This window comes from Mustela nigripes, chromosome 7 (assembly GCF_022355385.1).
Source record: "Mustela nigripes isolate SB6536 chromosome 7, MUSNIG.SB6536, whole genome shotgun sequence".
Taxonomy (NCBI): domain Eukaryota; kingdom Metazoa; phylum Chordata; class Mammalia; order Carnivora; family Mustelidae; genus Mustela; species Mustela nigripes.
The window spans coordinates 31,945,718-31,958,337 of NC_081563.1; the positions used below are offsets into that span (position 1 = coordinate 31,945,718).

General features: G+C 34.4%; 1 protein-coding gene across 8 annotated transcripts in view; it reads right to left on the reverse strand.

Moving 5' to 3' along the window:
- The window catches only part of MAP4K3 (mitogen-activated protein kinase kinase kinase kinase 3), a 198,171-nt gene that overhangs the window by 29,223 nt on the left and 156,328 nt on the right, over positions 1–12,620 (reverse strand). For 4 of the 8 annotated variants that reach the window (XR_009405292.1, XM_059405517.1, XM_059405512.1 and 1 more), the window contains 7 exons: positions 11,556–11,591; positions 9,892–9,930; positions 9,600–9,653; positions 7,265–7,307; positions 5,786–5,945; positions 4,820–4,932; positions 1,122–1,163 (listed from right to left, as the gene is read on the reverse strand). Coding sequence is in view for 7 of the 8 variants with exons in the window: in XM_059405517.1 (XP_059261500.1) it covers positions 1,122–1,163; positions 4,820–4,932; positions 5,786–5,945; positions 7,265–7,307; positions 9,600–9,653; positions 9,892–9,930; positions 11,556–11,591 (487 nt within the window). In the remaining variant the exon portion in view is untranslated. The remainder of the gene's footprint in view (positions 1–1,121; positions 1,164–4,819; positions 4,933–5,785; positions 5,946–7,264; positions 7,308–9,599; positions 9,654–9,891; positions 9,931–11,555; positions 11,592–12,620) is intronic. The other 4 variants (XM_059405514.1, XM_059405510.1, XM_059405511.1 and 1 more) reach the window with 3 other exon arrangements.

The window sequence follows — 12,620 nt, forward strand, 5'->3', positions numbered from 1 at the left end:
GTACCAAATAACAACAACCTGGCAATACCAGCAGGTGATAAAAGACCAATAAAAAATGTTTTTATGATGAGGGCAGAAACTGTTATCATTTAACTAGCTCATTATTCTTCAAGAAAACTGCCAACATTTCATATGTAGAGGTGCTGCCTAATTGCTAAAAATCAAAGTGACAAAATGAGGTGCCAGACAATGAAACCAACCCCACCCATAAGCTAGTCTGGACAGCTGACAGGACCTGGCTTTCCAGTTACGAGCTCTTCCCTGTTAGTGGCACCTGACCTGACAGCTCTGCACTGTACCCAAACAGGCAATCACGCCCTGCTGTTTGAGTGTCTCTGCTGGATTTGGGAGCCCTACTCTCAAAACTTTTATTTTGTAAAATAAGGCACAAATATTTAGATCTTTATATAATTACGAAGTGGAGTGAGAAACTAAAAAGGCTAAAAAGGAGAGTTAAGAGGTTACAGATTAGAAAGGCAGCAGACACCTTCTAAATTAGTGTCATACTACATTTTAGGTTACAGGTTTGTAGTGATGAAAATGCAGTTCTATTTATACTGATGTACAATTACATGGAGCTAATATAATTTAATTGAGCTAATATAATTTCATAATATAATAACATAATTTTAATACTAAGGCAGCAAAAAACCCAACCAGGACAGAGTGGAACACAGGAGTATACCTAGGAAAAGATCCTGCAAACATTCTGGGGTTTCAGTTTTACTCATGTCAAAATAGAGTTTGGGCCAGATGGTCCTTTAATATTTCTTCTAGTTTTAAACTTCTGTTTTTGACAATTAAAAAATGTGTCATGTCTACATTTTGTACTTCCTATTATATCCATGTGCCTTTTTTACATTTCTTCAAAAATATCTACAAAGAAGATATTAACAAATTTTGGAATAAAGGAGTTTTAAAATGTGTGATTTACCGTAATTTTATTTTGTAAAGCTACTTTTCAGATGTAACAATATTTAAGTTAGCAATCTTAGACTTTTTAAAAATTAATAAAGGAGATTCTTTCAAACAAGTAGAAAATCTAACCAAAGATACAGAGCCAAGCAATTATCTTTCATTGTATTTAGCTTGAAAACAACCTGTTTGATATTTATACTTACATGCACTTTAGGTGTTGGGGGTAGACCGTTACTAATAGGCTTCTAGAAAAAGAATACATGCATGAATACACTTTTTGTTGCTATCTGGTATAAAATACTGTATTTCAAACACATGTATCAAAATAAAATACATGAACCCTTTCTTTTTGTAAAACGAAACAATATAGGTAAGGCTGAAGTTCCCTATAATCCTTCTATAGTCCACTTACTCCTGGTACCCACCTCCCCAAAAACTGATTTAGTGTGTACCCTCCCTTTCTTCTAGATAACCATATGAACTCATGTATTTGTGTATGTTTTCATACCTCTTTCGTGTGTATGTATGTATGTATATATGTGTATGTATATGCGTGTGTGTGTGTGTGTGTGTGTGTATGATTCCCTACAGGAAACACTTTTTGTTTTAGAACATAAATGTCACGCACTGTTTTATCAACCTCTTCTTTGCCTTAATGTTGGGTCTTGGACAGATCTTCATATCAGTACACATAGATCTGGTTCATTTGTTTTAACTGTAGCACAGTATGAATATAACATACTTTATTTAGCTATTCTCTAATTATTACTGGATATTTACGTTATTTTCCATTTTTTACTATACCAAAAATGCAGAAATGGTCACCCTTGCATGTACCTTACTATGCAATATGTGAATGATTTTTTTAGGGTACACTGTAAGAAGAGAAACTACTGGAACAAAAGGGCTGAACCTACATTCTGGCTGCCAAACTTTCTGAGTACTCATCTCATATCATACCCATCAGCAATGTAGGAGAGCACTGGTTCCTTATGATCTCACAGACACTCAATGTTCTCAAACTGATCAATAAAAATGTTTTCTCCTTAATTTGCATGACTGATTGTCAGGAAGATTGAGAATATTTGAAAAACAGTGAATTGGTTATTTGTATATTTTTCTTCTGTGAATTGTCTTTTCCCATTTTTTTTTTTACTGAGTTATGTTTTTATTATCTATTTCTTGGAGTTCTTTATGTAATCTAGATTTGAAATTTTTTTTTCTAAAAAATGACTTTACTTACTTTTCAGAGAGAGAGAGAGAGAGAGAGCGTGTGCACATGTGCATAAGCAGGGGGAGTGTTAGCCGGAGGGAGAAGCAGGCTCCCCGCTAAGCAAGTAGCCCGATGTGGGACTCAATCCCAAGACCTGGGGATCATGACCTGAGCTGAAGGTGGATACTTAACCAACTGAGCCAACCAGGACCTTTAGATGTGAATACTTTATCTATTAAATACATTACACATGTCTTATCCTAGCCTGTAGATTGTCTTAATCTTGTTTACAAAGTCAACTGAAGTTTCACATTTTGATGAATTCAAATGTATCAATCACTGGTCAAAGTATACTGATAAGTATAAGGAGAGTAAAAATAGCATAATCCTTCACCTACAACATGCTCAAGAATACCAGATATTTTTCCAAGGGGCTACGTGCCTGAAGTATATGATTTGTCCCCTGGAGAAGGAATCTCTTTGAGAGAGAGGATATTTTATTTATTTCTTAAAATGTAGTCTTTCCTAATTCAAGATAAACTCGACCACTTTTTTTTTTTAAGATTTTATTCATTTATTTGTCAGAAAAAGAGAGAGAAAGAGAGAGAGAGAGAGAGAGAGAAAGAGGACAAGCAGGGGGAGTTGGCAGGGGGCGAGGGACAGGCAGGCTCCCTCCCTACTAAGTGAAGTCGATTAGGTTCCGAAACCCTGGGATTATGATCTGGGCCAAAGGCAGATACTTAATCAACTGAGCCACCTAGTCATCCCAGAATGATACTTTAAACTCTATTTTATGAAAGTTTATACTTCTTTGGAGGTTAATCTTAATATTTTAAGGAATGACATCTTAATTTTTTCTAATCTAAATCAAAATTACCTAAGTGTGACAAAAATTAAAAAGCTATTAGTTGATTTTGTATACATAATACAAATGAAGTATTCTATGGAGTACTACTTCTGTAACTACTAGACACTTCTGAAATTAAGACTATTTGAAATTTTATCTTGCAGATAGATATATGAGGATGTATAGCCTCTCATGGCCAATAACTTCTGATAATGTTCTTCCATTTTGCAAATAATTTATGTACTTAGTTTTATATTGATATCCTTAAATTATGTTAGATCACCTACTCTGGCAAAACATTTTTAATTAGTGAGCTCTCAATGTTGTAACTGGATTTACATTAAGTATTGGCAGAACTGGCTATAAATAATTTCAAGCTGCAGAAACTAATCATGTTTTAATATATCATGGATACTGTTTATCCTATGATACAGTTATGGACATATTTCAGAATTACTGAGACTGTTAGTTTCACTACTACAGAACAGTAGTTCCTTATCCTACTGAAATAGATAATAGAGTGGATTAAAAACGCATACATAAAACACATCTACAACTCTCAAGGTTCTTACACCGCACTGCAGGTGTAAGGCTGTATATCTGTACTACTACATTAACAGGGCTGCTAAAATTTACACTGATGAAAACAAAAAGGCCCTGCTCAGCTGGACAGACTTCATAAAAACTTATTCCTGAAGGGCATTTTATGCTTTTGTTAACAACATCCTACCTAAATTTCATAAATTATGATGGATAATCCCAGTTAAGAGCTTTAACTGAAAATAAAAAATGGTACATCATATTATGTCATGAAACATTTACTTTTCTTTTTATTTTTAAAGATTTTATTTATTTATTTGACACAGAGAGAGAGAGGTATCACAAGTAGGCAGAGAGGTAGGCAGAGAGAGAGGGAGAAGGAGGCTCCCCACTGAGCAGAGAGCCTAATGCGGGGCTCGATCCCAGGACCCTGAGATCATGACCTGAGCCGAAGGCAGAGGCTTAACCCACTGAGCCACCCAGGTGCCCCTACCATGAAATATTTTAAGAAAAAGTTTATCAGATACAGTACAAAAGCCTCTAGCAGTGTGCTTTCTACCTAAGATCATAGCTATGTGCACATAAACATTTTAAATACACTATAAATATCTATAAAAACAAATATTAGTATACATAAAAACTTAAAAAAAATACCATCTTATCTCATGATCTCATCTGCTGAATTGGGGATTTTAAGGATTTTTTGTTGCTTTAAGTTCTATGATGACAGACATCTGTCATCTGATGATGAAGAGATTCTTTACAAATGTTAAAATATTTTTAATTCCCTGATAGATAACACTTATTTATCTATAACAGGAATAGCTGTTAAGGTTAATTTCATCTTTCCTGAAGTGATATTTTATATCTACTAGAAAATAATTTTTCCTCCTTGTTAGGTATTTTCTTTGAGTAAGAGTATAATACCATGAATTATGTAAACTACAGTTAAAAATCTGTCCTAAGTCCTAGCTTCCCTCATCTGTCCATGTCCTATTTTCCATAACTTTTTGAGACTGAAAAAGGAACTTTGTGAGAATCAATCTCATCACCATGAGAATAGTCATCTGTATGCAGAAGGTCACATTTTATAATACACGATTGTAACCAATTGGCCATCATTCAAGTTTGCCACAGCAAAGTTGCTTTTTTTTTTTAAGATTTAAGCAACCTATTTTCATTATATTAAATACCATATTGTAAAATATATAATTCTAAAGTTTCATTAATTACAATAACAAAACTGACTTAACAATGAGAAAGAAAAAGAACAAGTAGAGGTTATAAATATAAATACCTACTGGTACATCTTTCTTTTCTTTCCTTGAAGGGTTTGTGCCTCTGTGTTCATTCTGTTGTTGATATAATGAACCATCTCGTTCACCATTTAACTGGAAGGAGCTCACTCCATTTCCTTCAGTGAGATGTTTAAATATATTTAAAAAGGATTAATTTTCATGAAAACTTTTATTCAGAAAATCATCAACTAGGAAAGAAAAATCCGATCTCTCAGATGGTTTCTGTCTTCACTTGGGATCACCCAATCAGAAATATTTAGTACTCAAAGAAGTTTGATACACATGTTCTGCTACTTGTATCTCTTTTTCCATATAAACAAATTTAAAATGAGGTTATGTCTAAGCACTTGTATTTGTGTAAAAGACAAAGGTATATATAACTACTTTCAGGAAAGGGGCAATTCACACTATGTTATCCAGGAAACTTTAGTAGTTCTTTTTTAAATTCCTTTTTTTTTCATTGCTTGTGCATAATGTGCAAGAATAAAGTATTAAAACAGCATCATCGGGTATTAATTTGGAGGCAAATACCTATCAAGAGTGACAATCATTTTTCTAAAAATGATTAAATGAAATAAGATGAAGAAGTTAGAGTACCCTCCCTTCTTTTTCTAAAACACAAGTAGCCTACAACCAAAACACACTTTCCTTGTTTGTTCAGAGTTGTTTCTTCTGCTGCCACACTAAGATAAATGATGAATTTAACATTCACAATTCTCCAAGAGGGAAGAGGTTAGATAAGAAATGAGAAACAAGGACATTTGAATCCCAGAATGAGTCACAGGTAATCCTGCCATATAAATACTTCAAATCATGTGGCAAAAGCAGAAAACATCTCTATTTTTTGTCTTCCTTCTCCACTCTCTCAAAGGAGTTTCAAATACTCTTAAAAGAAAGATACCCTCCATTTTTTTCATGCAGTACTAAACCCCGGTAATGTGGTTATCTCACCCTCCCTACCCCCATTACCTAAAGCAATGGGCTTTTGTGGAGGTAATCTGGGTGGCGGTGGTCTTGGCGGAACTTGGGATGGTTTTGCTGGGCTCTCTGAGGTGGGACATCTCTTGATAGTTCCTTGGTTATCATCCTCAGAAGAATGAGTTTCCTGTGGTATGAATATGGACTTAGGCTGAAATAATACAGAAAAGGAGACCAATGGTTAAACATGAAATTATTCATGTTTCATTCAAAAGGAAAAATATTAAACATTTTTGAATTGTGTTTACTAGCTAAACTTCAAGGTTATTCAACTACTTGACTGAGATTATCCTACATACATCCTTAAAATGTACAATAAGGTGTTTTCTCAGGGGAAAAAAAAGCCCCTAATTCCTTCACAAGCCTTCTTACCTAGACTTGCTAAGAAAGAATATTCTATTTTTTCTGACCTTTGATTTAAATGATTCTCTTTTTAAACATTCAGGCTAATCAGATTTCAGTTCTTTATAAGGCTAAACTGTCTCTTTTAGATGACTATGGATTTTATGTTAATGTTTAATCTCTCAGACTGGGGCAGGAGAAGATACCGATTAAAATTTTTATCATACTGGAGAATACTAACAAGCAATATGGAATGGCTAAGAAACTTTCTGTGCAGACAATGAAAAAAACCTCCAGTCTGCTGACAGTTTCGAGATTTTATAAGTTCTTATAAATGTGTCCATTATTAGGAAGATTGCTCAGCACTTTTTGAAATTCTAATGTAAAACTAAATAAGCAAGTACTGTACTGTGTGAATTATGATTTTTTCAAAAGCATGAAAGCAAAATACAGTAACATATTAGTTGCCAAGACTGATCAGACTTTCTTTTATAACCCCTGATTTCAAACCTTGGAACAGCTCCTTTTATAAAGAGTTCAATTTTATAATTAAAATTTACTCTGCATATAAACTCATGAATTTTTACTACCTATATCAACTCATTTTGTCTTAAAAAATATGAGAGTAATTTTAGTATTTTATGTTTTTTAACATAGTAACAAAAGGATTTTGTTGCTAAAAAAATTTTGAAAATTACTCTATTTTGTACTTTTAATGTAAAAGTACCTTCTGACAGTTACATATCTATGATGATAAATCATTATCCTTTACCCATTCTCAAGAAATCAGTTACTAGTAGATCACAGATTTTGAAGGAAAAAAATCTTACAAAAATATGTGAGATTTCTAACCAGGTGAAATAATATTAACCCATTAACTTAATCATTTTCACGTACAAATTTCTAGAACTTATTATTTAGAATAAACAGTAAGTGACAAGTTGGATAATTAAAAAAAGACAAAAATAATCACAGTCATCTGTATCATGGTTAGTAACTTATTCATGATTTTTTTTGGTAGATCCCAAGTGAAAATAAGCTATAGAGGAAATATTAATCCAGTATTAAGGTGGCAGAACAATCACAACAAACACACACACATAATTCAAATTGAAAAACCTACTTTACCTTTGGTGGCAAAGGAGGTGGAACTTTCGCTTTCATGGTTGAACTATAAAAACATGAGAGTTTACAATCAGAATTGAATTAGTACTAAAATATAATTAATTTTTCAAAGATATGGAAGAATATTTGCATAAACAAGTTCTCTTTTCTGAGATTATGAGTGTTTTCCAAATATTCTGTGGAATGTTCAAGTTATACTGAATGAAGTTTTATTCGGAAGTAATTAAGGAGATATGCTTTCTTGGTTTCAAATTAAAACAGGAAAAGATAACTACAGTTCCAGTTTATATCAATTAGAAGGTAATTATTAAAAAACATAAGCAGCAATTAGTTTGGGAAAAAATAGCAAAATGATATGGTATAAAAATATATTACAATGTAAGCTTCATTTTTACTACTGTTAGATAAGAAATATCTCTGACGAAGCTCATCAAAAGCTAGACGTATTTGCTGGAAAATTTTAGGTAGAATTTATTTGACTGAAGCTAAAATTCATTGCAACTCAGGACTGGCAAACTTAAAAGATGATCGAGCAAGAACTCTCAGATGAGGAAAGGGAGGCCGGGAGAAGCTAAGTGACCTGATTCAAGGTCACAAACAGTGAGGATAAAGGAAAACCTATGCCTCCATGCCTCCCGCTGCCAGTCAGGTGTTACTCTACTATGAAATTGCACCTTTCTTTAAAGGGGGGAAAAATCTAAAAAATAACTAAGCATCAATGCTTACATAAGTGAAAATATTCCCTCTTTAAATATACACTTACATAATGGGGCCCCTGGGTGGTTCAGTGGGTTAAAGCCTCTGCCTTTGGCTCAGGTCGTGATCCCAGAGTCCTCGGATCCAGCCCCCAATCCAGCCCCGCATTAGGCTCTCTGCTCAGCGGGGAGTCTGCTTCCCCCCCCCCAACCCCCCACCTGCCTCTCTGCCTACTTGTGATCTCTGCCTGTCAAATAAATAAATAAATAAATAAATCTAAAAAAAAAACCAAACAAACCAAAAAACCACTTATATCCACTGTGTTTATTTAAAACATATCAGATGAAATTTAATCAACCAAGGACAAGCCTCTTTGTAGTTTTAGTAATAATTATAGCATCTACCAATTACTACATGACGGCATTAAATTACAAGATATATTTACTATCTTTGTCAATTAGTTTCTTTCAAAGTTCTTTGTCATCAGCCAGTGCTATGAACTGAATTTTGTCCACCAAAATTCCTATGTTGAAGCCCTAATCTCCAATGTGATTGTATTTGGACCTAGGGCTTCTAGAAGGTAATTAGTTTAAAGGAGGTCCTAAGGATGGGGTCCTGATCTAAGAGGACCTTATAAGAGGAAAAAAGATTATTCTTTCCTTCTCTTTTTTGTGTACACACTGAGAAAAGACCATGTGAGGACACAGCAAGAAGGCAGCTGTCTACAACCCATGAATAGGACCCCACCAGGAACTGAATGGGCAGTCAATTTATCTTAGACATCCAAGATCCCAGAGCATAACAAATTTCTGTTACTCAAGTCACTCAGTTCCCGGTATTTTCTTATGGCAGATGAAGCTAAGACACACCCCAAGAAGTGGGGTAATGCTATAACAAGTACCCAAATACATGGACGCAGGTTTGGAACTGAATAATAGGTAGAGGCTGGAAGAGTTCTAAGGTACAGGCTAGAACTGAGGATGCTAAGAGTGATTCTGGTGAGGAGCCAGAAAGGAGAGCTGGAGAGAGTTTCCATCTTCTTAGCGAATACATAAATAGTCACTAAGAGAATATTGGTAGAATGTGGACATTAAAGGCCATCCTATTGAGGTCTTAGATGGAAATGATGCCCATATTATTGGATACGGGAGGAAAGGGGATCCTTGTTACAGAGAGGCAGACAACTTGCCTAAATTGTGCTCATATTCTAGTGTTTAGTGGAGGGTTAACTGAAGTCTTAAGAGTGAGGTCCTCATAGGAAAAGGGGGAGAGACTTCTTTCTCTGCATGCATGCACTGAGGAAAGCCCAAGTAAGAACATGGGAGAAAAGGCAGCCATCTGGCAGGCCTGAAAGAGACCTCTCACCAGGAACTAAACTGGCCTGCAGCTTGAGCCTCAGCCTCCCAGCCTCCAGAACAGTGAGATCAATTTTTAAACCACCAGGTTATGGTGTTTTGTTAATGTTCCTTGAGCTAACACAACTAGAATAAAGAAAGAGAAAGAAACTGTGGTATAACACATAATACTGTGTTACTACTAACGATATTAAAATTCCTGGCAGTATAAGCTGTCAGATTTATGAAATCAAGTCAAATGACACCTTTTCTTTTTTTTTTAAATCAAAAACAGAAACAGAACTTACTGTTTAGATTCATCATCATCCCCTTCATCATCTTCTAAATGTGCCACATGCCCTCTAAGGACAAAGGATAATTCCACTGTCACTAAATGGACTTTACCAAAATGGCTTAAGAGCAAATTTTAGAAAATGCAGAAAGGGCTACTGGAAGACAGAATTTTATTTGTGCAGCTTTGCAGAACTCAGAATTAGACAACAACAAAACCACCTTAGGCTATATGACAGAGAAGGGGCAAGCAGACTTTACTCATCTATAACATAAAGAATTTTAGGTGTAATTCAAAATCAAAATTACCGCTGATGTAATTCTTCTTCAACAGACTTCAGAAGACTCCTTAAAACAAAAACAAAAAATATTGTCAATATATAAGCAAAGGAATACCAAGTACGCTATTTTCATCACTTTAACCTTATCCACAAATTTTTAAATTACTTTTTCCTATTTACTAACATCTGCTACAATGATCTCTATCCCATAAAACATCAAGTTATATTTAACGATATGTCTGTATTTTCTGTTGCTAATGTCTTTATACATGTATTTGAAATGAACAAAATAAATCCTAATGTTTACTGGAAAATACCAATTCAAACAGAGGACAACCCACCATGAAATGTCACAATAGGACTGACAAAACCATAATTGCAGGGTCATAGTCAGGGGTTTCCAGGATTCAAATTTTCCCTGGAACATTTTACCTGACACCTGAAATTATATTTTCTTTTTCTTAAAATAAGGAAGGTGACACACTTTAAAAAAACATGCTCTCAGGCAATCCTACAAAATGAAACTCAACATGTTGGATCTCTGCAAAAGCATGCATGCATGTGATGTGAATACATGAATGTAGTAGCACTTTGCTTCCACAGAAGACACTCACTTACCTGACGGATCTGTTCTCCAGTGGTGTACTGGCAAACACATTTACACTTTTGGGAGACTAAGCCTGTATCAGACCAGGTGCGAGGATTTTATCATTAGGAGCAATTTATGAAACTTTGATATTCAGGAATGTAAGAGCGCACTCGTGGCATTCCTGGAGTTCCCTTACTTCTTTCAACTGCAAGTTCATACAGCGTTATCTCCTACCTCCTACGTTACACTGCAAGTGTAAACACTCTGCAGCTTTCTTAAAGCCAGTGGGATAGGGAGAAATGCGGTTACTAACAGATTACTGAGGTAAAAGTGAGTCAACAGAAATTTACTCTCCTCAAAAGCTGTAAGGCAGTACCTTCTAACTATGTTCCCCTCCAATATATACTGGAAAAAACTGCGCTTAGAATTATCCAAACATAAAATCAGAGAAACTGAGAGGTATGGTTAGCTGGTCTAAGCCATTAATAGAATAGATTTTGGTCTTTAAATATTTTAATTAGGCCAGCTTACTAACAACCTAAGTATTAACAAATAACAAAGTTCTAATTCAAGTTCAAATGACATAGGAAAGCCATAAACTAATTGCAAATCTTATTTTGCAGGTTAAAAAAAAACCCTGAGGTATTTCAGTGAAATCTATCACCTAACTCACAAAGCTCATCAAGGGCTAGCTCTCGGAAGGCAGGAGCTTCTGACTAGAAGCAGGATAGCAAAATGATGTGAGGTTGTGAAGCAAAGACAGCCTGAATCTGAGTCCTGCCTCCATCCCTGTAAGCTATGTGGCCTTCAGTAAGTTACTCTGTGGTTCAGTTTCCTTATCCGTAACACAGGAATTGTAACAGCACCTACATCCAAGTGTTTATCTGACGATACCCCAAATATGGGTAAAGTGCTTAGAATAAGAATTTAGAATATAGTATCTGCTTAATTTGCATTTTCTTTATTATGATTGAGCAACATTTCTTTAAACTAGCAATTCTCAAAGTGTGGTCTAGGGATCTCTGAGGTCCCTTGGTCTCCTGTAGGGCGTCTGCAAGAACAAAACTATTTTCATAATACATATAATACAAAAAAGCATTTACCTTTTGCATTCTTGTTCTTTCATTGAGAATGAAATTCTGGAGTTTTCCAGAGATTAAAAAATGCATGATAACAAAACAGATTAGTAGCAGATATGAGAACCCAGCTGTCTTCTATTAAGCCAGATATTAAAGAGATTCGCAAAAAAATAAAAAACAATGCCACTTTTATTACTATTACTTTGTTTCAGGAAAACAGTGGTTTTTCATAAAAAATGTTATTAGTGGGCCTCAACAAAAAGTCTTTTGAATTATATCAACATAAATAGAGTCTATTATCACATTTATTTGCTGCTTCTAAGTCTCATGAGAGAAATCAAGTGGTGCTATAAGGAAGGTATCATAAAGAAGTGGCATTTAAATTGGTCCTTAATGATGAGTAACTTTTTTTAAAACACACACACAAAATGTTACTTATGTTAACATGTATCAGATATATTACTATTTTAAATAAGGAAATATTTTGAAAAGTTCTCAGTGTAAATTTCCAATACTATAAATACTGGCAGTTATAAACCATATAAACAAAGGCTCACTGGAGTCCTCAATAATTTTTAAGACTGTAAAAGATCCTGAGACCAAAAATTGAAGAAACACTGCTTTAAACTATTTTACTAAATTAAACATAGTATCTCTGAAGTGTACAGTGGGCTTTTATATCATTTTAGAAGATACAAAAAAACACTTCTTTTTTAAACACATGACAACAGTTTGGGGGGGGGGCACCTCTTTATCCAGTAGAGAATATTCAAATTTGAAAATAATTAAGAGGGAAATTAAAAATGTAATTTATTTTCAATTACCATATTTAATTGGACTTACATAGTATTCCATTTTTTAAAAAAGGATCTTCCTAAGAGTGTTAGATTCTCCAACAGTAAGAGAAAAAAGTTAGTAAGCAGAAAAGCAGCTATGGCCAAGTCCCTATGGCTAGGGACTCACGTAAATTTTTTATTTATTTGTAAATCTCCTATGACATGTTGCAGATATTTTGTTAATAAAGTTATAGAATTCATGAAGTTTTAATGTAAAGAAAGATATACGATTTGTTTTTCAGGCTTTATAATA